General features: G+C 41.9%; 1 protein-coding gene across 1 annotated transcript in view; it reads right to left on the bottom strand.

Annotated features, from left to right (window-relative positions):
• Positions 1-3,918: 3,918 nt before the first annotated feature.
• LOC123635560 overlaps positions 3,919-26,689 on the bottom strand; it is a 36,610-nt gene continuing 13,839 nt past the window's right edge. The window contains exon 4 of the mRNA XM_045547831.1: positions 3,919-4,097. Coding sequence (XP_045403787.1) covers positions 4,019-4,097 — 79 coding nt within the window. The 3' untranslated portion in view covers positions 3,919-4,018. The remainder of the gene's footprint in view (positions 4,098-26,689) is intronic.

The raw sequence follows: 26,689 nt of genomic DNA, 5'->3' as shown, positions 1-26,689 counted from the left end.
TGTAGCTGGTCACAAGGCAAAGGTTGGTACTCAGGGTGTCCTCCTTCCATCTCCCATTTCTGTTCTGCTCTTCTATCCACACTTCAGCTGGATGTGGTGTTTTACCTCGCTCCTTGTGCCAGGCTTCAGGAGTAAAGATGCTTTTGCCTACTTTTCTAAAGCAGTTTTGCAGAGAACCAAACTTCACTGAATATCAGAAGAGACATTGATAGTCTTGTCTTTATTGGGTGGCTGCACTTTTCCACTGACCCGGCCACTGGGCCAAGGAATGCTAAGAGGCTGTTCATTGAATGCCTGAGCTCTAAACCTAGCTCTCCCTGTCCTGCCCTCACCACGTTGCAGCAGCCTAATTACTGCTAATGAGAATATGTCACCCCTGCTCTATATGGCCTAAAGAACTCCTAATGACTGGGGTAAATCATAGCTCCCATTCCATTGGAATCATGACCATTACACTTGCTGGTTTTTTAGATGAGGACAACAAAGCCAAGAATGGGACTAGAAGCTCAGCCTCCTGACTTTTGGACTAATTGTCTTCCCACACACTGGAGGAGTACATCTGTGTCTCATCTCCGTAACAGGTGGACATGGGGAACAGCAATAACATCATGTTAAACTGTGACAAAGGAGACTCCAGTGAGGGAGAAATTCATAGCAGCAGATGTCCTCTAAATATTAAGGCCCTGTAGAGAGTAAGACATTTGTCATCCTGCTGTCTCACTCTGCCAAGCCACAGGAGTGAAGATGTTTTTGTTCTGTGTTTTTCCAAAGCAGGGCCTTTTCCAAAACCATTCAGTGTGATGACTACTGGAGTGCATTTTGATGTGTTTGCTAATGAATTTCCTTGACATTGGAAAATAATAGCATTTTTCTTTTGTAATGTCTCCTCCTCATTCCCCCAAAGCAGCCCACATTGCTTTTTTTGGGGGGGGGGTGGGGTGTCACAGAGAAGTCCACACTAGTGATGCACTTAAGGGCTCTTTCTAATCTGTAAAGCACCAACCATTACAATGGAAATGCCAGTGCACCCACAGGGATTTGAGGAATCATGCTAGGGAAGCCTGTAAGTGATGCTGCATTTAGGATGTCCTTAGCCTTTCTGGGGCCCATTAAGCTGGTCAGTAAGTGGTAAGTGATGAGCCACAGGCTGGGAGCAGGGATAAGTTAAAGAAAGAATTAAAGAAATGAGAATGAGTCAGCCAAAGTGGAAATTTAGTTTGCAAGGGTTGGTGGCTCTTCACACTTCTTAGCGACTTGAAGATGGTCATCACTATTTTTATCACTTGTATTATCTTTTTCATTTTCAGACTTCAAGACAGGAGTCACCCAGTTCTCTTGAGCTAAGTTCAATGGAATAAGAAACTTTGCCTCAAACTTTGTAAGAAAGGAGTGTAGGTTGGAAATTCATGAATTATAAATGTATTCCATTATTAGATGAGGGATGGTGCCTTGAATAACTTGATCACCTTAGTCAATAGTAGCTTGCAGTGCCTTGCTAAGGAGGAGGAGACCCAACTTCATACATTAGTGCTGTGATAAAATATTCATTGGGGAAAATTAACATAGCATTTTGTTTAGAGCTTTCAATGCTGTATGTCAAAGAAGAAACGAATCAGGGGAAAATTCAGTTTATTCTTAAGTTGGCAGGGAATGATAGTTTTGGATAGGGAGTTTTTCACACCAATCAGATCACGTAGATTCAGTGGATGCTTTTTTCCTGTATCAGAAGTGAGAAGGCAGTAAACATTTAAAAACACAGTGATCATTATTTTTTAAGTGAAGTACACTGGTCTTAGGGTTCCGTTCAATAAGTTTTGACAACTGTACACATTCACGTAACTACCACCTAAAGTTCCAGAAAGTTCCTTCACCCTCTTGTCCCTTTCTAGTCAAACCCCTTTCCTTCTCACTGAGGCAACCACTTTCTAATTTCCATCACCACAGATCAGTTTGCCTGCTCTTGGACTTCATATAAATGGAGTCATACCATATATATTATTTTGTGTCTGGTTTCTTTCACTCAACATGTTTTTAGATTCATCCATTTTTTGGCATGTATCAGTCCTCATTCCTCCTATTGCTGAGTGGTATTCCTTTGTGCAACTATATCACAATGCGTTTATCCATTCTCCTGTTGATGACATTTGAGTTGTTTTCTATTTTTAGCTATTATGAATACAACTGCTATGAGCATTCTTGTACAAGACTTTTAGTGGACATCTATTTTCATTTCTCTTGGGCATATACCTACGAGTAGAATTGCTGGTCACATGGTAACTCTACGTTTAATTGTTTGAGGAACTGCCAGACTGTTTTCCAAAGCAGCTGGACCATCTTACATTCCTACCAGCAAGGGCTCTAATTTCTCCATATTCTTACCAATGCATGTTATTACTCATATTTTTTATTATAGCCATCCTAGGGGGTGTGAAGTTGTATCTTATTGTAGTTTTGATTTGCATTTCCCTAATGATTAATGATGCCAACTATCTTTTTCAAGTGCTTATTGGCTATTTGTACATCTTCTAGGAGAAATGTCTATTCAAACTCTTTGCCCATTTTCAGTTGAGTAATTTGTCTTTTTACTGTTGAGGCCTCATTAATTTCTAACACTGGTTGAATTGAATAGAGAAAGTCTGTTGTATCAGATAAAGTTCTTTTTTTTTTTTTTTTTTTTGAGACAGAGTCTCGCTCTGTTGCCTGGGCTAGAGTGAGTACCGTGGCGTCAGCCTAGCTCACAGCAACCTCACACTCCTGGGCTCAAGCAATCCTTCTGCCTCAGTCTCCCCAGTAGCTGGGACTACAGGCATGCACCACCATGCCCAGCTAATTTTTTCTATAGATATTTTTAGCTGTCCATATAATTTGTTTCTATTTTTAGTAGAGACAGGGTCTCACTCTTGCTCAGGCTGGTCTCGAACTCCTGACCTCGAGCGATCCACCCGCCTCGGCCTCCCAGAGTGCTAGGATTACAGGCGTGAGCCACCGCGCCCGGCCTCAGGTAAAGTTCTTTCAGCTGAAAGTAACAGAAAACCCAATCTATACCAGCTAAAGCATAAATGGAATTTGCTGTATCTGACTGAAGTGCTTGGGGGTAGTTTTGGCTGCAAGAGTGGCCTGATCTCTTGGCTCTGTCTCTGCTGTGTGAGCACCATTCTCGGACAGGCTCCTCCAATCAGAGCAGCAAGATGGCTCCAGCAGCTCCAGCCGCACGTTCTCCTGGGTTCAGGCCAAGTAGAAAATAGCACTTGCCTTTCTCCCAGAAGCATTGGCAAAAGGCTTATTGGTCCTGACTGATTACATAGCAATCCCAACTGCACTGGCCAAAAAGAATGGGTACATTGATTTAGGGGGATTCACAGGGCCCACTCCTGCAGCCAGGGTTACAGTCTACCTGAAATACAGGGGCTGAAGGCAGGGAAGGAGGGAGCTCTCCAGAGAGCATTAGAATATATTCACCAAAAGAATAGGAAAATGGATGTTGGAATGCCAAAAACTAGCGAATATCCCAACCATGTGCTTCCCAAACATGGTCTCACTAAAAGTCAACATGATTTTTATCTAAGCAATTAAGCACAGAGATGGGGCCACAGGGTAAAATATTATTGGTACAGGCATATTGATAAAGGTAAGAGAACAGTTTGCTAATAGTGAAATCATGAAAAAGTCACTAAATTTGGAGTCAGAATCCTAACTTTGACCTTGGAAAAATCACTTAACTTTCCAAACCACATTTTTCTAAGCCATAAAACAGGGATTACCTTCCAGCATCACAGGTTGGCTCTAGAAATGTAAACATGTGAAAGTGCCGGGCACGTAGAGGATACTCACTCTGAAATTCTGGGTCATAACTTTTTTTGCCTGCTGCCTTCCAGGTAACCTCACTACAGAGCTACTTCCTACCCAGCCAGTGTTCGCTTTCCAGATGGGATTTTAGAGATTTTCCCAGAAAATCTATGGAACCATTGCCTATGGAACCCCAGACTATAACTCCGGCGTGAGTTAGAGCATGGTTCTCTCACCTCTGAGAATGGTTTCTAGATGCAATGTCCCTGGTGCATGGAGAGCCAGACACAGCCAGTGGCCTTTGGATATAGCTTGGGGTGGAAAACAGAGATGATCACCTTAGTTAGAGACCTAGAAAATGTCACTGGAGGCCTCAGAGTCCCACGATTTGACTTCTAGGAGTAGAAATGGGTGCCCACTTCCCACCTCTCTCAAAGCCTGCTGCCTCTCTGGATTCTAGTTTGGTAACTAAGCAATGGGCCCTTCATTCCTCAGCACTTGGTTAAGGGTTTGAGACTGTTCCATTGGTGGCCCCAGAATTTTTATGTCAGAAATGCTTAGGGGAAGCAGTCTGGCTGATGTGAATATTTAGAAGAATTATTTTGGAAATTGTTTGCATTTTTAAAAAGTAGGTTTCACTCAGATTGCATATTGTTTGAGATGGTTTAAGGTAGGGCTGGTGGTGATTACCTAGAAACTTTGACCACCCCTTGACATCACTGTGGACCGCCCTCTCTCCATCTCTGTGACTCTATGTCTGTCTTATGTAGGTAGGAGAAGCAGAGCGAATTTCCACACCTGTATTTTTGCTCTGCCCCCTGTTGATCTGGGGCCTCTGGAAAGCAGACAGACACTGATGGGGTTGGAAGTGGAAACAATTTACTGGGGTGTAATACCTGTGAAAGGCAAAAAGAAGAGAGAGCAGAAGTGGGCAGGGAAAGCCATGATGCAGGTCTGATACTTGGAGAAGGAGAAGGGGAAGGAAGGATGATGGAGCAGGTAGAGCCTCAGACTCTGGTGCAGCTCTGGAAACAACCTGGCCAGTCTAATAGGGAGCTCTGGCACAAAGACTGCCCTTAGAGGAGTCCCACACCATGGTATGGCAGTGGTCATACCCTAGTACCCCTGCCATGCTCAGTCATTGGTAGAGAAAGTGCTGCAGCTTGGATGCTGGGGCTGTCAGCTCTCTACACTCCTAGCACTGGGTGTTTTCTGGAAGGGAGGTCTGCATGACACACCTCCACAGCTGCCACAACCCCTGCCAGCCGACAGCAGTCTAGCCGTCTGCGCTTGCTTGTAATCAAGTGCACAGAAGAGAGGGAGAGGGCTACTGTGCTCCAAGGCACCGCCCTGGCTCCTCCCACGATTCCTTTGGGTGAAATTGTGTAAGTCATTCTATGCTTTAGGCTTCTGCTCTTTGAAATATTTCCTCATCCTGGAATGCTTTTCCCTCAGATACCCTAATGACTCCATTATTCCTCATCTTCTTTAGGTCTCTGCTCATGTGTCATCTTATCCATGAGTCCTTTCCTGACAATCTAATCAAAATAGCAACCCCCTCACAATCCTGATTCTCCTTCCTGGGATTATTTCTCTCCAGAGCCCCCACCCTTTCTGATTTTAAAAGTTTGTTTCTATATTTATCAATCTGTCTACTTTGATATAATTGATGTCAGGTCAGGAAATTTTGTCTGCTGCTCTATCCCTAGCATCCAGAATAGTTACTAGCATATAGTAAATGCCATTAAATATGTGTCAAATGGAAGGAAGGAAGGGAGGAAGGGAGGGAGGGAGGGAGGAAGGAAACTGGTATAACCATACAAATCATGTAAAAGTTAATAGATATCACTAACCCTTTCTCTTTCTGATTAAATTTCATGTCAAAGAAGACCATCTAACCCCTTGAAGAGAGTAATGAAATCATGAAACTTGCAAAAATTTGTCACTGAAAATTTGATTTTTTTTTTTTTTGAGACTAAGTCTTACTCTGTCACCCACACTAGGGTGCAGTGGCATCATCATAGCTCACTGCAACCTCAAACTCCTGGGTTCCAGCCATCCTCCTGCCTCAGCCTCCCAAGTAGCTAAGACTACAGGCATGTGCCACCACACCTGGGCTAATTTTTCTATTTTTTTTCTTTTTTTTTTTTGTAAAGATGAGGTCTTGTTCTTGCTCAGGCTGGTCTTGAACTTCTGGCCTCAAGCAATCCTACCGCCTTGGCCTCCCAGAGTGCTAGGATTTCAGGTGTGAGGCACCTCTCCCAGCCTGATAATTGGAATTTTAAGTTACAGACAGAAAACTTATTTATTGACTGCATTCTTTTATCAGACACTATGTTACAGGTTTTCACCTACATTATCTCATTTAATCCTTCCAATAACACATCTAAGATAAGAGTTATCATCCCTATTTTAAGGGTAAGAAGCCTGAGGTGCCTAATGTCACATACACACAGCTGGAAGTGTGGAATTTAAATCCAGATTTGTCTGACAGCAACAAACAAGGAATAGACATCAATGCTAAATAACGGTAGAGGAACCAAATTGTCTCACCATTTGATAGTAAAAAAAAATAAAATTTAAGAGTCATATTACAAAGGACAGAGTAAGCAGTTACTTTTACTATGCATGGGCTTCAACACTCACTGTCAGTTACCAAATCCAAGGAAGATACCATCTTCTTACAATGAGGGGTATTTATTTTTCCTTTCTAAAGTCTGTTATGGACTAAACTTTTGTGTCCCCTCACCCCCAAATAAACATTTTTTTAAGCTTTACCCCCACTGTGATGGCATTAGGAGGTAGGGCCTTTGGGAGGTGACTGAGTTTAGATGAGGTCATGAGGATGGAGCCCCCATGATGGGATTAGTACCCTTATAAGGAGAGAAAGAGACACCAGCACTCTCTCCAACATGTGAGGACGCGACAAGAAGGTGGCCATCTGCAAGCCAGGAAGAGAGCTCTAACCAGGAAGTAAATCAGCCAGTACCTTGATCTTGGATTTCCCAGCCTCCAGAACTGTGAGAAGTAAATTTCTGTTGTTTAAGCCACCTCGTCTATGATATTTTGTTATGGCAACCCAAGCAGCCTAAGGTAAAGTCTCAGAAACATGTAGCTACCCAGCATCAGAAACTTTCCCTTAGAAGAGAAAGCTTCTCATTCTTTTTTTTTTTTTTTTACTGGATACATCTTTTAGATAAGCTTCTCATTCTTTCAGTAGAAAGCCAATTAATAAAAATAAAAGGAATGATGGAATTTGAAAATCATCAGTGGAATCTAATACTAGTGGATGAATGTTTGATGAGGTACAGAATACTTTCATTGTCCTCAAAACTTGCCCACCAATTATTTTTTAATTATAAAAGGAAAAATAGTAACTTTGCAGTGGAGAAATATGGCAGATATCACTTTAACCAGTGATCAAAGCCAACGTTACTGGTAATAAAGACAAACCAATATCATTACCTCCTCCTATGAAGCCCTGAGAAGGACACAGTACTTTCATGATATTCCTGCCCCGAAGGTACAACCTGAATGCAATCATTCGGCAAGTCAGAAAACCCAAGTTGAAGGACATTCTATAAAATAACTGCCCTGTATTTTTTAAAAATGTCAAGTTATAGAAAGTCATAGAAAGGCCAAGGAACTGTTCCAGATTAAAGAGATATGACAACTAAATGTAATGCACAGTCTGAGACTGGATTCTAGCCTGGGAAAATAAATTAACTATAAGGGACATTATTGGGGCAACTAATGGAATTTGCACATGGACCATGCGTTAGGTAATAGTATTGTATTGATGTTAAATTTCTTGTTTTTATCATTTTGCTGTGGCTATATAAGAGAATGTCCTTTTCTCAGCAAATATTCTGAAGTGTTTAGGGATCTCTGAACATATGATGCTTCCAATTAACTCTCAAAAGTTTCAGAAAAAATCATATACCCATATGAGACAGAGAGTGAGAGAGAGAGAGAGAATGATGAAGCAAATGGCCCCAAATTCCAAATAATTGGTGATTCTGGGTAAAAAACACACAGAATTTGAAACTGTATCAAAATTAAAAATTACAGAAATGTGCTTTTAATTTCAAACAAAGACCCTCTCTTGATGTTATCCTGGAGGAAACATTTCAGATAACTGCCACAGATTTTTCTTTCAAGCCTTTGAATTATTTTGCAAATCAAAATAAGAAAGTCGGGAGAGTTCCAGAAATGCATAGCACTAATTTCTATTGGAAATGTAATTTACTCTGTTTCTCTAAGTGCTCATCAGGTATTGCCTGAGTACTGGTCCTTCTATCAGAAGTGGTTGTTTACAATGAGCCCTCTTGCAAACCAGAACATTTTCTGATGTTTTGTAAATGGAAAATGTAGGCAACAAATAAAAGCTAAAGGAAACACAGTGAATCTACTCAAAATAATTTCAAATGACCTGGTTTCATTTTCTTAATCTTGATATTAATTTTATAATCCTTCCATACATGAAGCCCAAGTGACAACAGGACTGTTTAGGGAGAAGTCAGTGCATATTTATTTTCTTATAAAGTACTTACAAATTAGAAACCATATATAGCTGCCATCTCTTCAGTTTCTTCATTTATCAGTTTTCTAAACTATCTTTTTCTACTCTCCATTTCTCTACATTAGACTGTCCACGGCGTTATTGGGCACCTACTAGGTGCTATGAAAATATAAAAGAAGATTGAGACATGGGTTCTCTATGGCAGAGACCACTATTCAACATCCATTCTTTCTCGGAAACAAAGTACCTTTATTGTTATTCAGCTATAAAATATTTCCCAGCCTTCCCTGAAAATGTGGTGGCCAATGAAATATCAACAGAAGTTGTAGGGTGAGACTTCTGGAAAAGATCTTTAAATTTTGGCTGGGAGGCCTACCCTTTACCCTTAATCCTTGTTGTCCTTCTTGCCTGGAACATAAAAATGATGGCTGGACTTCCAGCAGCCATCTTAGAAACATAAGAATAACACCCACACCCTGAGGATGATGGCAGAGAGAAGGGGTAGAAGAGTTTAGGACTGTAATGCTACCTTAGGGTCCACATTATCAGTCCTGGCTTGCTTTTCTTTAGACTCCTTTTAAGTAAGAGAAAAATTATCTCCTATCTTATTTAAGTCAACAACTTTGGCTCTCTGGAATTAGCAGCTGAATGCAATTCTTAAGTTATATAGTCCCTGATTTCAAGAAAATGCTGAGGCAAGAAGACTGATGCACACACAACAATTAGAGAACACTTGCAGATATTCTATAGTTAAAGAGACTGTAGAGGTGGAAAGAGCAAGAGCTTTACAGTCACCCCTGCAGTTCAGTCATCAGCTTAGCAATTTACAGTATGTGACCTTGAGCAAATTATCTAACCTTTCTGAAGCTCAGTTTCCCTTTTTATAAAATGAGGATGATGATATTTACCTTAGGTAGTTGTAAAGAGGAGATAATGGGCCTGGCACTTAATATGTGCTTAGTAAGTGACAGTAGTAATTTATAAACTATACAAACTCACAGAAGGAAGAAATGTATATGGGTTGAAATCCTTAAAGAATAAGTTGGATTTTGTCGGCAGTGAAGGATAAAGGGGAAAAGTATCCCACGTGGATGAGGGGAAAGGCAAGTACAGCATGGGTAGAAACATGGGGGATTGGCTGAATATAACATATTCGAGCATTACAAGGAAATTAACCAGTACTGAAGAGCTAAGGCAAATAAGGTGGCACAGATAGGGTGAGATCAGGATGGCACAGATGGGGTGGGACTGGGATCGGGCTGAAAGCCAAAGAGAAGATGCATGACTTGCTGTATGGAAAGGCATGAGGAGAAGCCATAAATTTTATACAAAAGGAAGATCAGGACAGACATAATAAAAGCTCATTACACTAAGATCTTTAGTTATCCTAAGTGATTTTCTTTTAGAACAAGTGACAAGGAAATGACTCTGAGTGCCAAATGGAAGGTGAGTATCTAATCCAAAAAAGTAGCCATTAATTTAATGGAAAGATTGCCTAATAGCAAACATTAATCTAGTTGTTAGAAAGGTGTTATGGGGTAGCTTGAGTTCACACAAGCTTTCTTCCTGTGATTTTTGTATAAAATGAAAACTTTTGGCATTTGGCAAAGGTGCTTTTCACTAAAAAAAAAAATGTAATCAAGCCAATTGGACAAAATGTTTCTCTGTACAAACCACAAAACGCCAGCAGAAACTCACCTACTTTGTGTCTAATGGTATCTTTTTCTCTATGTCATTTTAAAAATTCTCTGAGTAATGCCATTTGTTTCCAGAAAATATTTTAGAACTTTCTCAAGGTAAAAGAGGTCATTAACCCATCCCTCTACTTGGCTTTTACAGAATCACCACATTGCACAATAAATTTAATTATTGCATTTCCTATATGTTGGGATGGAAACTGGTAAACTAAACCAGCTGTCAGATTTCTTACAGGCCCGTCCTTTCCAGAGAGAGCCCACCCACAGTTCCAATTTGAGAATTCTTCTCTTCTTCCTCATGATCTGATATAGAGCGTGTGATCCTTGACAAGGATTGTTTTGTTCCGTCTTCCCAATAATCTCATGCCATAGGTCTCAGTGTTATCTTCATTTTACACATGAGCAAAGAGAGACATGGAGAAGCTCAGTAACTAACTCTGGCTACATGGCTAGTAAGTGGTAGGGTTCAATTCGGATCCAGGCAGATGCTAGAGCCTTTCCTCCACTACCAACCCTCTCCTCCTACTAAGCAGAGGCAGGCACAGGTTCCCCAAGGCAGGGGAACTTGGCTAATCAAACTCTTGCTTAAGAATCTGATATAAAAGATAAAGAAATTCTAGTCAGATAGTGGTTGGCTCTGGACTCTTCTGACATAGTCCTGGGGTCTCGGCTTCCAAGGAAAGTCAAAGCCCTGTTTGGGCCAAAGTTATAAGGGAGCAGGGAACAAGGAGCAGGCAGAGGAAGTCAGTGTAAAGGAAATAAGAGAACGGGGAGAGGCGAGGGGAGTATTTGACAACTTTCCCATTCCCACGTGTCTTGTGCGGTTTATCTTTGTGATAGCCCTATATGCTTATCAATGAAACTTCTTTCATTTGTGATACTCCAATAAGCTTTGTAATTTGCAGCCAAATGAGCTCTAATTATTCTAGCAAAGTATTTCAAAAGCAAAGAGGAGCTGTGTATGCAAAAATATCTAGGGCATTGCCGTTTATTATAACGAAACACTGGAAAGAACTGAGTCACCAAATAACTAGGGAATAATAAATTGTACTATGTCCATTCAATGGAATATTATATAATCATGAAAGCACATAAACATGAAAACTGCGCATGAGTGGAGTAATTACAAGTCTTAAAAAACATGTATACGCTAGTAAAGATTGAGAAAAAGGCCATGCAAATATATCAAAAGCTGTAGCAGCAGAGAAGAATTGTACATGTGTGTTTGTGTGTTTTATATTGCTGGAAAACTTCATTAAAGTTTTGAGAAAAATTTGAGGGCACTTAAGACCCCCTTTCTTAAAATATTTGATATAATTATCAAGTCTCAGAACTAGAAATAATTTTAGAAGTCATTTAGTATAATTTTTTCATTTCTTCAGACTTTGAACACTTTCAGTGATAAGGAGCTCTCTGCCCTCCAGTATACAGTAACTGCATGAGGCAGGAGGACTGCTGGAGGCCAGGAGTTCAAGATCAGTCTGGGGAACACAGGGAGACCTCATCTCTACAAACAATAAAAAAAATTAACTAGGTGTGGTGGCATGGACCTGTAGTCCCAGCTACTAGGGAGGCTTAGTGGGGAGGATCGCTTGAGCCCAGGAGTTCGAAGTTACAGTAAGCTATGGTCACACCAGTGCACACTAGCCTGGGTGACAGAGCAAGACCCCATCATTCATTCATTCATTCATTCAATAAATAAAATAACTGCAAAATGGCTGTCCACCCTCTGCTTGAATGCCTGTGGGGACAGAAGTTCTCAAGTTGTTCTTCTCTGATTGGCTTGTTACAAAGTTCTACCTTTTAGGATGTGTGTAGTTTTTTCTCCTTCGTTTTGTTGAGAGCAAGCCTATCTCTTCTTCCATGATAATATTCAGGGCCCTCTGGGTGCACAGCCTGGGCAACAGGGCACTGTACTCAGAAGGACCCCATGCCTGGGTTAATGTTGTTTGTGTTGGCATTTTGAAAATCTTAATACCTTTTTGAACAAGGGGACCCACTTTTTTAGTTTGCACTGGGCCCCACAAATTAAATAGCCAGTCTGAAAATAGCTTTCTGTCAAACCTCCCCATTTCTTCCATTTCTTCTTCTTCTTCTTTCTTTCTTTTTTTTTTTAGAGATGGGGTCTTGCTCCATTACCCAGGCTGGAGTGTGCATTGGCACAATGATAACTCACTACAGCCTCCTTGAGCTCCTGGGCTCAAGCAATCCTCATCCTCCTTCTTCAACCTCTGGAGTAGCTGGGACTACAGGTGCACACCATCATGCCTGGATAATTTTTTTAATTTTTTGTAGAGATGGGGTCTCACTATGTTGCCCAACTTGGTCTTGAACTCCTGGTCTCAAGCAATCCTCCAGCCTCAGCATCTCAAAATGCTGGGATTACAGGTGTGAGCCACTGTACCCAGCCTAGACATTCTTTTTATAGAACCTGATTTTGAGTCTTTTGACCATCCTCGTTGTTCTCTGTTTCCAGAACTCACCACAGACTCCAGATGTGGTTGAGTCAGCGTGGAATACAGGGAAACCTCAAATACCCTTGTTACAAAGGCTCCTAAGATTGTATCTATATTTTTAGTAATGGATAATATTTATTCAGTGTTTACTTTGTGGCAGGCATTATGTTAGGTACATTACATGTCCTATTTAATCTTTTCAACAAACAATCCTAGTTAAGAAACCGGTTTATCCCCAGTTAGTAGGTAAGAAAACTGAGTCTTAGAGAGGTTACATAACTTCCTTACGGTCATACCATCCATAGGTGGCAGAGAGGAACTCAAACCCTGGTTTGATGGACCCTTTTACTCTATGTTCTACTACTGTTTCGCCCAATTATCAGAGGCATTCACTATTTTGGGAGGTTAGAGGCAGCACATTTGAGCTACTTACCAATTCTGATCTTATCGTCAACTAATTTTAGTCTAGGGTGATGCCGTGGGGAGGGTCCCTTTGGACACTGGCTGAGCTCCTCCCACGTGGCCATTTCCTTTCCCAGGTTTATGTCCTCCATTAGGTTCCTTCCTGAGATTTTTCTCCCCCATCCCCCTAGAGTTAGGCTCTGTATTAGTTTCTAATTGCTGCTACAACAAATTACCACTAAGTTAATGGCTTGAAACAATACAATTTATCATCTCACACTTGTGGAGGTCAGAAGTCTGAACTGGGCCTCGCAGGGCTAAAATCAAGGTGTTGGCAGAGACGTGCTCCTTCTGGAGGCTCTGGGGAGAATGTGTTCCACGCTGTCTCCATCTTCTAGAGGCCACCTGCTTTCCTTGGCTTGTGGCCGTGTCACCCCAACCTCTGCTTCCGTCATCATATCTCCTTCTCTGACTCTGCCTCTCCTGCCTCTGTTATAAGAATCCTGTGATGACATTGATCCCCCAGATAACCCACAATAATCTCCCTGTAGTAGGGTCAGATGATGAGGAACCATAATCTCATCTGTAAGCATGATTCCCTCTTGCCTTGTAACATAACACATTGCCAGATTCCAGGGACCGGGACCTGGACATCTTTCTGGGCATCATTCTGTCCACAACAGCCTCCCCGCCCACCCCTCACGCGCACACAAGCCTGGTTCCTCCTGTGACCTAGATTCCAGGGCCTTCCCATCCTGCTCGGCTCCCTATGAGTGCACTCTGTTTTTTTGTGTTCAGTCAACAAACATTTACAGAGCACCTACCATGTGCTGGGCATGTCACTAGGGGCAAGAGATGCCAGGAAAAGAGACATAGTCCCTGACCTGAAGGAGCTCACGTTTTAGTGGAGCTGACAGAAACATCATGAAACATAAGAAAACACAGCTGTTACTGGGATGGGGTCAAGGTTGCCCAGGAGATGAAGGGCCTGTGGGGACGTGGGTCTGGGGAGGGCAGGGATACGCGGAGACGCATCTTACTGCTCCTAGTGCTGTCGCAGATCCACACAATAGGCACAGTCAGCACCATCACAGAAAAAGAGGAGCAGTGAGCGCCAGTGCTCTAAGCGACGCCAGGCAGGGCTGGGCTGCCCAGAGACTGAGGCGCAGAACACACAGCCCCCACCCACCCCCGTACCCCCCAGCCCCCGCCCCGCCTCCTCCACCCCCCCAGGGTCCCTCTTAGGGGCAGCCAGCAGGAAGCGGACACCAGCCACGTGGGAGAAGCTCAACCCTCAAGCGTTCGAGGGGAGTGAGCTCCTCCCAGTGGGTGACCCTCTCATTTCCCCAGTCTCCACCAGACCTAAAACAACGTTTTATCTTCAGAGTTGAAAAGGGGAATATTGTTAGACTAATACACAAAGATGTAGCTTTGCTTCTCTTTGCATCTCCAATGTGGAGTCTGAGCAAAGAGCCAGCAACTTTTAAGCTTTTCATGATTTATGTTTGTTTTAAATACTCTATCACAGCCTAGGCTCCTGGACGTGCCCGGTGACTGACCTTTGTCCCTACCTGATGGCCATTGTGTAACCCTTGTCATAGCAAATCCAGAAGCTGTCATCGGATTCTGTGTGTTCCTGGCCTCAGACAGTCTGCAGGAACCACGGGCCCTTGTTTCCAGCTCTGTACTGAACTCTGCTGTCTTCTTTCAGAAACACAAGCAAATAGATGTCTCGTTTACACACACACACACACACACACACACACACACACACACACACATATACAGTCGGCCCTCCACATCCCAGGATTCTACCAATGTGGATCCAAACTATTCAGGAAAAAATAATAACACTATAATAAAAAATACAGTATTTTTATAAACTATTTACATAGCACTTATATTGTATTAGGTATTATAAGTAATCTAGAGATACTTTAAAGTATACAGGAGGATGTGTGTAAGTTATATGCAAATACTACACCATTTTATATCAGGGACTTGAGCTTTTATGGATTGTGGTATCCTTGGGGGTCCTGGAACCAATCCTCCTTGGATACTAAGGAACAACTGTTTGTACATTGCATTTTCTTAGTCTCCCTAGTTATGAAAAACCTGGCTCTCTTATTTAAGAACACACACACATAAACACACACACACCAGAAATTTCCTTTTACAGTGGTGCATAACCAAAAAGTTCCCTAGAGGGGACTGAATTCGTGTTAAATCAGGTGACCTGCAGGCCTTTAAGGCCACAGGTTCGCCACCCCTGAGAGTTTTACAGAGGGCTTTATAGTTGGCCAAAGGTTTTCCCAGCCATTGAATTTTGCCCCCTATATATACCTTGTGCAACAGCTGTCTTAGATGAGGGTCCATTAAGCACTAAATACCTGTCAAATCCAGAATCCTCTTTTGGATTCTGGATTTGACACATACTGTCAAATGCAATATAAATGCTATGTACATAGTTTATCAAAAATACTGTATTTTTTACTGTTATAGTGTTATTTTCTATCTTTTTTCTGAATATTTTGGATCCACAGTTGGTAGACTGAATGGGAACTTTTAATTTTTACCATGTTGAATAAAACAAGTTCTGCTCTTGCTCTACAAAGGACTAAACAGAATCAGCTGCACTCTCTGCTTGTAGTCCTGTATGTGAGGCCCTTAGCCTCAGCCTGAACACCTCTGTGACATGGGCGTCTCCTCCCAGGGCAGCCTCCAACTTTGGCTGGTTCTGACTGATGCCCAAACAGAGCAGTTTAAAGATTCTCCTATCGCTTCTGCAAGAGAACCACAGAGAGGACAATGCTTTCAAGGGGTTTAGTGTGGGGCTTATTACAGGTTCTCTATATTAAAGACAGAAAACCAACCCAATCAGATCCTTTCTGCTGGACAGTATGAATGACAGGTGGTCTCAGAAAAGGTGGATCATTGAACCTAATGATTTTTCCCTCGAAATAATGTACAAGACCTGCCATTTATCCCAATCCCAGAAATACAGGGACTTGGGAGTTACTCTGTGGCTAAAGAAGACATTGTCTTGCATCTTTGCAATAAGCCTTCATTAATAAAGAGAATATAATATAAAGGTCTAATTATTATGCCTGCTCTACAGGTGAAGAGATGGAGCCTCAGAGATATTAAGCAATCCACAGGGTCTCCTGGCTAGGAAATGGCACTGTTACCCTCTGTAACCTTGCTTACAGACTACTTAATAAAAAAAAATTTTTTTTAATTAAAAAAACTAAACAGAAAAATTTTAAAACTAATTAAAAATAAATAAAACTTAAAATTTAAATGTATGGACTTCAGATAATAAAAATGGAAACTATACCATGATTTGGATGAATCTCCAGGGAACTATGCTGCATGAAAAAAGCCAATTCCAAAATGTTGCCTACTGTATGATTCTATTCATGTAACATCTTTTTTTTTTTTTTTTTGAGACAGAGTCTTGCTCTGTTGCCCTGGCTAGAGTGCCATGGAGTCAGCCTAGCTCACAGCAACCTCAAACTCCTGGGCTTAAGCAATCCTGCCTCCACCTCTCGAGTAGCTGGGACTACAGGCATGCGCCACCATGCCTGGCTAGTTTTTCTATATATATTTTTAGCTGCCCATATAATTTCTTTCTATCTTTAGTAGAGACGGGGTCTCACTCTTGCTCAGGCTGGTCTCGAACTCCTGAGCTCAAACAATCCGCCCACCTCGGCCTCCCAGAGTGCTAGGATTACAGGTGTGAGCCACTGCGCCCAGCCTCATATAACATTTTTGAAATGACAAAATCTTAGAAGGAAAGGAGAGATGGTGGTTGGCACGGGTTAGAGAGAAGGCAGGGGTGGGGTGGAGGCTCAGTAGGCGTGGATGCTTCTGCTCACTGGCAAAGTACAGATTGAGCTGTACGTCCCACGTTCTTCCGTGAGCCCACCCGCAGGGAATCCTGGACTTCCAGGGCAATTTCTCAGCTTATTGTCCACCCTAGAGAAAGTAAGAGAAGTTGCAAGTTTGTCAAATGGGTTAGTGTGACATTAGGATTAATCCCTAGGTACTTGCCTGAATAAAAAGCACGTTTATGGCAGCTTGGTGCTGCAGAGAGTCAACTGGGCTTTCATGTGAAGGCGAAGATTGATGACACCCTGCAAGTCACTGCACCTGTGCCGTGGAAAGTCAGGGTGACCAGATGGCTTGGGAAGTGAAGCCTGAAAAAAAAGAGCAGTTCCAGCTTGTTCTAACTCAGTTTTCTTCTGAGCTGGTTATGTTCACAGCCAATAGGAGAGGGGATAAGCAAGGGGAGAGATGTACAAGCAGTTTGGGGGACAGTGCAAGAGCAGGTGAAGGGAAAAGGGACAACTAAGTGCAAGAACAGAATTCACAGCTCCCATAGACTGTGTCTAGCCTCTGATCCTTACTTAGGGACTGCGAGGCTCTGAGCAAGCCTTTTAGTCTGAGTTTCAGATTCCCTATTTGTAAAGCAGAGCAATGAACCTTTGCCTACATTGGCAGGTTTTTGGGAGAAATAAATGGATCACTGCAAATAAAATATATTTTATAAGCATTTATGTTCTATGCAATGCAAAGATTAGTAATGTGACTTGGCAGGATTCCTACTAGTGGTCCGTAAATAAAGAATTTTTGTACTTATGTTTTGGAAAGTAAGTTAATCCAGTCTGAAAGCTGGTGGGTCCACAGTCCTCAATCACCACTGCTAAATGATCAGTTCTTGGCAGCATTCATGCATGGGGTCAAACACTTGGGAGGAAGGAAGCATGATGGCCACATCTGTGCTGAGCTCTAATAACTTCAGCGGACTTCTTACTTTGCTTCCATGGCTGATCCTTGGCCCAAAGCCAGCCATAGAGGAAGTCTAATGAATGAATGCTTATCTAATTTACTGAGGGTTTTTTTTTCTCCTTTTCTGCTTAGGTAATTTGGTAAATTACTAAGATCGGAAGTGGTGGACAGGAGAGGAGAGACTACCACAGTGGGTAATGGTCCAGCTAGGGACCCTCTGGGAGGGAGGCAGTTAGAGTTGAGTTGAGAAACCCTCTCTGGGAAGTGGCTTAATGATGGAAAGAATGATGGCTCTGGAGTCTGGGAGCTGTGTGAGTAACCTGGCTTTATCCTCTCTGAACCACAGTTTCTTCACCTGTACAATGATAATGATGACAGTGCCCCCCTCAAAGAACTGTCGTGAGGACTAAATGAGATAAACAGCAATGCAGCAGCTGGCACAGAGTAAGAGCACAACAATAATAATAAGAAGAAGAAGATAGTATCACTCCTTTAAATTATCTCCCTTTGCACGTTTTTCAGAGAGAATGGAAATAGGGGCCTCAGATATCTAAACTTAGCCTCTTTGCAGCTCCTGGAAGTACGAGTCTGTCTGGAAAGTATCCAGCCATTGTTAGTACCATTTATCACACTACATGGCTGGATACTTTCTGGATGGCCCTTGTATATCTTACCAAGCTTGGGATTTGGAGTTAAACATAGATTCAGATCCAAGCTCTACCCATTATAAGCTATGCAATCTTAAACACATTAATCTCTCCTAATCTCAGTCTTCTCAAGTGTAAAATAGAGTTAAATCATATCTATGAATATGATTGCTTAGAAAGGTCAATAGGGAGTGTATGTAAAGTGTCCAGGACAGTATCTTACACACGGGACTCAATAAATGGTGATTCTTATCATAACTGTCTTGGGTGTGGCACATGGACTGCACAGACAAATGGAGGACAGTGGCCACAGACATCACTATTGTTTTTCATAACCACCAGCAATCTCGGTTCCATCTGTGCTGTACTTTCGTCCCACTAGAGTCAATAACAGTTCACACTAAAAGACTTCGGGGATGTGGATGAGCCAACAGGGTGGTGTGACTGCCAAAAACAATGGGTATAACCCCAGTACCACACCTGGAGTCCTGAATGAGGCACTGAAGTTAAACATGAACAAGTGTTAGGGCATGCCAAAGGTAGCAAGCAGAATGAAAGATGGCTTGGAAGATGCCACACAAAGAATGTCCTAGGGACTGGGACAAGAGAAACCCAAGAGTGAGCATAAACAGACCAATACTTGAAGAGCCAGTATGTGAAAGGATGATTTAATTTATTCTGTCATTCCCTGAAGGGCAGAACTCAGACCATCGGGTAGAAGTTACCTGGAGATAAATTTCAACTCAATACAAAGAATTTTCCAACAATACAGTCATTCCATGACAATGCAGCTGTCCATCAGTGGAATAGGCTGTCCAGCGGAAGGAAGACCTGAGTCCCACAATCTGGCACTGAGGGTGAGGAGGGGTGGGTAGTCTAGCCCACATATCTCCCAGGTCTCTCACAACTCTCAAATTGTGTTTTAAGAGAGGACCATGAACGACACAGGACTCCAACAGAAACAGTCTTGTTTTAGCAAGCCCTTTATGTGAACCTTTTTCTTCACTATATCATAATTCCTGGAGGCAGCATGGTAGGGTAAACAATGATATCTTATTTACCTTAATACTAGCTATAGTTACTACCATAGATGAAAGGCTCACCTATTACTACAGATCAGAGTATGAATATATATATTCAACAAATACATTCTGCTTACTTACTCTAAGAATACCTAAGTGCCAAAACCAACCTCTTTTTTTGTGTTAATATTTTTCATTCCAAAAATATAGGAAAGGAAGTGATTGTTACCACTAACATTTAAAAACTGATTTTGAGGCGTGGTGGCTCACTCCTATAATCCCAGCACTTTGGGAGACCTAGGCAGGAGGAGAGTTTGAGGCCAGGAGTTCGAGACCAGCCTGAGCAGCACAGTGAGACCCCATCTCTACAAAAAATAAAAACCAGCTGGGCGTGGTGGTGCATGCCTGTAGTCCTAGCTACTTAGGAGAAGGATCACTTGAACCTAGGAGTTTGAGGTTGCAGTGAGCTATGAAGACACTCTAGCCTGTGGAACAGAGCAAAATCCTGCCTCCAAAAAATAAATAAATACTGATTTTGAAGTTAAAAATAACTACTTCCACATTTGAGCACATTATTTAATCCCACAAACTTCAGTTTCCTTTATCTATAAATGAGGATGATATTTACTTATAAGTGGTATTTACCCATGAGGACTGTTCATTAATTCAAGAAACATTTCTGCCTGATTCTACTTGCTGGTGACTTACATTATTGAACTAAAAAGTCATACAACCCTCATAGAGCTTACATTCTAGTGGAGAGAGGAAGCAGTAAACACAGTAAGTAAACTGAAGTATGTCAGTGTGGGCATACTATGTGAAAGTGCTACAAGAAAATAAAGCAGGAAAATGGATAGGGAAGGGGAGGTGGTTTCTGTGAAAGGATTAAGTTAAGATAATGCAGGTAAAAACCAGTGCATGGATAGATCCAGTAGAAAGTCAATTAACACTATTATTAAATATTACCACAGGGACTTCTGAGCTTGCAGGACCTAGAGTTCAATGCATCATCCCACTTCTGAATTATTAAATAGATGATGTATATTTAAAGTCAAAAATTAAAAGGAAGTAGATCCTGATATTGTCTGCAGGCGGAAGAAAGGAATCAATGAAAATATCATGACGTTAGGGTCTGGCATTGCCTCATTTGTCCAAGGATGCTGATAAGAAGCTGTAGGATGACCAACACTTAAGTGCACATACAGTAGTAACATTCATCAGGTGTTGGGCAGGTGGGAAGGGGCAGAAGGGGATGGGTAAATTCACACCTAATGGGTGCGGTGTGAACTGTCTGGGGGATGGACATGCTTGAAGCTCTGACTTGGGTGGGGCAAAGGCAATATATGTAACCTAAACATTTGTACCCCCATAATATTCTGAAATAAAAAAAAAAGCAGCTGTAGGAAATTTAGAAATGCAGAAACCTGGGATGGAACTGTTTATATCAGGTAAGTGACCTAGTTTTTCGAAACCTTGGTTTTCCCATTTGGCAAGGGCTGTTGCAACATGCACTTGGTTATAACGTGTAAAATCCCAGGCACGCAGCAGGTACGGCTAGCTTATATTATTATTACCATCATCCAAACAAACTCATCTGAATTTTCAGAGATTTTCGGTGTGCTCAGGATGAAAAAACAAGGCAGTATTTCTCAGGACAGCACATTCCACAATCATGTTACTAGGAGTTAGACTAAGGTCACTTGTTATGAGACCAAACCAGCAAAACATAAGGAAGTATTCAACCGATTAAATGCTCAATCCAGTTCTCAGCCTTGCTAACTCCTTGGCTGCAGTCTTTAGAATTCCAGAAGATGCAAACAAAGACACACTGGTTCACTCAAAACAGGTCTTCGTACAAATTTGAGAATTTAGCCAAAAAGCAGTCTGAAAGGATTTATGAGGTGTGCTTCCCTCCACAGAGCCTGCGAGTCAAGCAGACACACGGGCCACCTTCAGTCAGCCCCATTTTCCCAGAGACGTCTGTAGCATCGTTCCTCCGCTGCTTACCGCTCTGATTGAGTCTTGGGAAATGAGAATTTAATTTGCTCTGTTGTACTTTTCCCCAAGGGGGCAGGTTTACAAGGAAGGAGAGCTCTCTGCATCACATCCCTCCCACTTCTGTAAGTTTGAACGTAAAGAAAAGTTTTGGGGTATTTATTGGTGTTAGTGACTTGTCCACTAGCCACCCCCAAGATAAAGGAAGCTATTTCTAGAATCGAAAGTTCCGCATTCACTGTAGATAGCCCTTCTCTGCTGTTAGGGGGTTTGTGTCCAACAATCTGCCCCTTCCAGGGGTAGCCGTGACCATCTGGCACTTCAAAAGGAGTTAAGAGACATCAAAGAACAAGTGTGGGACGGGTGTGATGGCTCACGCCTGTAATCCTGGCATTCTGGATCCTCCGAGGCGGGTAGATTGTTTGAGGTCAGGAGTTCGAACCCAGCCTGAGCAAGAGTGAGACCCCGTCTCTACTAAAAAAATAGAAAAAAAAAATCAGCCAAACATGTGTGTTGGCGCCCCCTGTAGTCCCTGCCACTCGAAAGGCTGAGGTAGGAGAACTGCTTAAGCCCAGGAGTTTGAGGTTGCTGTGAGCTAGGCTGATGCCACGGCAAACTAGCCCAGGCAACAGAGCGAGACTCTGTCTTCAAGGAAAAAAAAAAGGACAAGTGTGTCAGCTTTGCTGGGTCTAAATCAGTGCTTCTCAAACTATCCATGCTGGAGGACCAGTTTGTTCTCATTTCCTAACCACCATGGACATTTACTTGAAACAAATAAAACACAAAGCCAACCTACCCCCTTTCCCTATTAAATAAGATGATATATTAGCACAGTGATTAGCACATAGTAATCACTCATTAAATATTAGCTATTATTATTACTATTTTCTCAGGGCTGGTAAGAAAGGGCAAAACATTAATCAGGAGATGGAAACACTCCTATTGACCTTGGGCAAGTGTGTTCACCTCTGTAGGCTTTAGCTGCAACATTTATAATATATCATGAGATGATCTAGAATCTAGTATCTAGATCACTAACTTATGAACTTAACTGAAACTCAGAAAGAAAAATACATTTATGTCCCAGTACACAAATTCACAAACATACACACAAGCAGACAACTGCCATGTTTTGTGAAGTAGTAATAATATTATTCTCACCACATGCTACACACTTTGACATTTTCTATCTTGTTTTTTAAAATGCTGGTCAAGACATATTTGATGGATTTCAAACCTACAATTTGAAAAACACTAAAGCCAAAGATTCCTAAGGTTCCCATGCTTGATAGTACGCTGATGGGACTAACAACTAGCAGGTCCCTGCCATCATTTACAACTTCGTTTCTGGGTAGGTCTGACATTAAAGGCAGGTGCACCTAGAAAAATTTTCATTTTTGTTGTTTAGGTTAGATAGCTCTATGCTGTGATATTCTTAATGACTACTGTTCACAAAGAAGAATGGTCACAGATGTGGGTGTCTTGCACTCAGCGCACTGGGTGATAGTCTAGAGGTATCAATGGATAAATCCTGACCTACCCTCACGCACATTTCCTTCAAGAGCAATGTGCCAGGAGACAGTTTTGAGAAGTTTCTTATTGGATTCTTCTCTCTTGATAAATTGACTTTTGCTCTCTGAAGACAGGAGAAGGGACAGTAGTGGGACTGAACAGCCCACTGTAAGTGTTGGGACTGAACTGGAATTTCCATTCCTTCACACGTCAGAAGCAGTGGGTGCTGGAACTTTGTAGGGGAAGAAATATTGACATGCAACCTCCTACCTGAAAGGATATGTATCACCCAGGCTGGTCACAAACTCCTGGGCTCAAGCAATCCTCCCGCCTTGGCCTCCTGAATAGCTGGGACTACAGGCACGCTGTCCTTTTACCCTTCCAGTGAATAATTTTAACTGTTTTGAATTTCATTCAAATTTTATTCAATTAAAACTTTTGAATTTTAATGAAAAGTTTTGAATTTTATTCAATGAAAAATGTAACTGTTTTGAATTTCAATTCAGTGAAGAATAAAATATCAAATTATTTTATTTGCAATAACTTCTACTTCTATGCTTATCTAAACTCCCCTTTTCTCTTGAGTAGTATCTCAAATTGGCCTCTTACCAATTTGATTTGCTGAAAGTTTCTTTTTCTTTTCTTTTTATTTTTTTGAAGCAGGGTCTCACTCTGTTACCCAGGTTAGAGTTCCGTGGTGTCATCATAGCTCACTGTAACCTCAAACTTCTGGGCTCAAGGGATCCTCCTGTCTCAGCCTCCTAAGTAGCTGGGACTACAGGCACATGCCACCATGCCCGGCTAATTTTTCTATTTTTTTCTAGAGACAGGGTCTTGCTCTTGCTTAGGCTGGTCTCTAGCTGCTGTCCTCAAGCAATCCTCCTACCTTGGCCTCCCGAAGTGCTAGGATTACAGGCGTGAGCCACCACACCCAGCCTGAAAGTTTCATTTTGATTAAGGCTTTAATCTCAGAGGTGCGGCCTGAGTCTCCAGAGGTTTGGGGTGGAGAAGCAAGGTGGTCTGCTCTCACCCCTACCTCTTCCCTTCTCCCTAAGCTTATTCTCTTGGTTGCTTCCTTCCACGACTATCCATAATTAATTTGAAAGCTGGTTCTGCTGAAACGATACCTTTTCAAAAAAGCTCTGCATGAAAATACTGACTCACTTCTTCATGAAGTTCAAAAGAGGCCGATCCCTATGTGAACCACCACCATGGTGGGGGTCGGTTTTCTGACTGGCCAGAGTTCACTCCTTTGGGACTCCATTCATATCCTGACTCACTCCTGGGGCATATCTGTCAGCTTTGTTGAGAGGCACTGCCAGGGTCCACACATGGATTGTGGGGGGCACTCTCCTATGGGACATTAGCAAGAAAACTTAAATCTCAAGCCATCTTCCATGGATTCACTTGAGACCATAGTGTCCAAGGAACCTCATATCCTTGTCCCACCAAATGCAGCATCTCTCTCTCCTTCCTCTTTCACTTCTTTCTGGGATAGTAGCTCCCCAATTTTCAGACAAATGATGATCTCCAAATTGCACACTCCTCTTCTCTGAAAGACATTTCCCCAAAAGGTGACATCTCCCCCTCCTCCAGCCATCTTTTATATGAGCGTGAGGGACGGGGAAAATCTGAGAATTGGTTCTGCTGAAATGACACCTTTTAAAAAAGCTCCAAAGGAAAATGTTGGCCACGGAGATGCAGTTCTCTAACCATAGAAAGTGGGGATTTTTGAAAACCTTGCTTTTAGCTGCAGGCTCTTCTCACTCATTCTTAGAAAACAGGAAAGATTCCAACTGCATCTCATACCACATTAGATTTCTACTGTGAACCACAGGCCAGGCTCTGTGCCAGGCACTGCAAACGTAGCAATGGATGGAGCCATGGTCCCTGCACTCACAGAACTCACAATCTAAGGAATTAAAAATGTCTTCTACACCCCATCTGCAAAAATCTACATAGTTCAGTTGTGCCAACTGCTCTGAAGACAAAGAGAGCCATGAGACCAGACACAGTCAGGGATGTCAGAAAAATGTCTCTGGGTAATTAGTAGTTAGCCAGAAACCTCAAGAGAAGAGAGAAAGCAAAGTGGATGGTAAGGGTGTCCCAGGCAAAAAAAAATGCACCTGATACAGAAAAGGGCTTGAGTTCACGGACAAAGGACAGGCCAGACAACTGCACAAAAGAGATGGGACCTGAGGGGCAGGGGGGTGCCAGATTGCCTGGGACCTCATAGGGCCTCTGAAGAGTTGAAGCCATCAGAGCGTTTTTAAACAAAGTGGTGCCATGATCAAATGTTCAATTTAAAAAGATAACTCTAGCTAACAGTAGAGAAAGCATCCGAAGAGTGGATGGGGCAAGTGCGTATGGTGGTCAATTTTGAAGTGATTTTATACATGCTGGGTCTAATCTCTGCTTCAAAGCTTCACCTACTAATTGACATTCATTTTTTCTGGACTCATACCCTGCTCTACCACTTTCCAGCTGCGTTGCTTAGGGACCCAAGGGGGAGCCTCCACAGGTTCTTCAATTATGAAATACGGAGAACTCTTCTCTTGGAGGATTTGAACGAGGATGGAATGAGTGCCTTGGTACACAGGCGCTCCACAAATATTGACTCATCTCAAGCAAATAATCCTGTCAATGACAAAAACTAAAGGAAAAAGGGAAGTCCTCTTCTAGCTATTTGATCCAAGTACTTAAACAAAATTTTACGTACATAAATTATGCAAGGGATTGACCAAAATGCATATACAAAATAGCAAATTTTATAGTATTAGAATAGTTTGAGACCTTACAAGTGTGTCAGGTTTTTTGTTTTGTTTTTTTTTACAGAAGTCAGAGTGATGACAAAGGAAATGGGAAGATCCGTGTCTAGGTACATATTATATGTTACACCATGGCAGAATTAAAATTAAAAATCCATGATGCCCTTCCCATAAAAATGAGTGTCTATATTCCTAATGACATAATTTTCTGGAAAGCTAGTCCTTATCAATAGAAACTGGGAATTTCTGCCTTCCCAGGATGATCTAAACTTCTTTATTAAAAATTCTGCTGTATTATCTAGAAAGGGGTCAGCAAGGGTAGCACTGCTCCCTAGTGTGATGCCCGCAGCAGACATTGCTAGTTGATCAAAGTAGACCTGGACAGGTGGTTACAGCACTCCTTCCTGCAGAGCCCAGATGTAGCCTCAGAAGTCTTCTCAGCAAAGTGCTCTAGGCAGCTCTACCCAACTGACCCCACAATGTTCGAGGTCTGAAGATACTTATTGTTTCAAAGTGAAAAACATCAAGCAATGGAAGTCTAAGTAATTCTTTTGGAATTTCATTTACAAAGACAGTAGCAAAAAATGAAAAATTTTCTACAGACTAAATTATAACAGTTCTCTGCTCACTTTTTAACATTACACACCTCCTCATAATCTCACGGAAAATAAAAATACAATAACAGTCCAAATGCATAAGATATAATCAGCTTAATTTACTCCATTTCAATTATGTGATTTCTATTCCAACATATTTTATATTAGAGGCATGTATTACCACCTGAAACCCTTTCAAACAATTTAAAGAACCCAGCTGAGAATGTTCCAGGCACGTATTCTCATACCTGCTGTTCTCCAATGGGAATCCTCACAATCATCGTGTCTTAGACATGGATGAAAAATACAAAGTGGAATTTTGGTGTCTCCCTTACCTAACTTGCTCGTGCTTAATGAAGAATTCTCACGGTAAAAGATGAACTTGACTGGTAATGGTGAGAATAAACTATGAAGTGAATAGATTGTAAATATGAATATACAGCTTTAAGGAAGCAATTTTTAGAGGAAAAAAATCCTCTACGTGAAGTATAGAAA

This window comes from Lemur catta, chromosome 3, assembly GCF_020740605.2.
Source record: "Lemur catta isolate mLemCat1 chromosome 3, mLemCat1.pri, whole genome shotgun sequence".
In the NCBI taxonomy this organism is placed as follows: domain Eukaryota; kingdom Metazoa; phylum Chordata; class Mammalia; order Primates; family Lemuridae; genus Lemur; species Lemur catta.
Note: the sequence above shows the minus strand (reverse complement) of the source record. Positions and strands in the feature narration are given on the sequence as shown.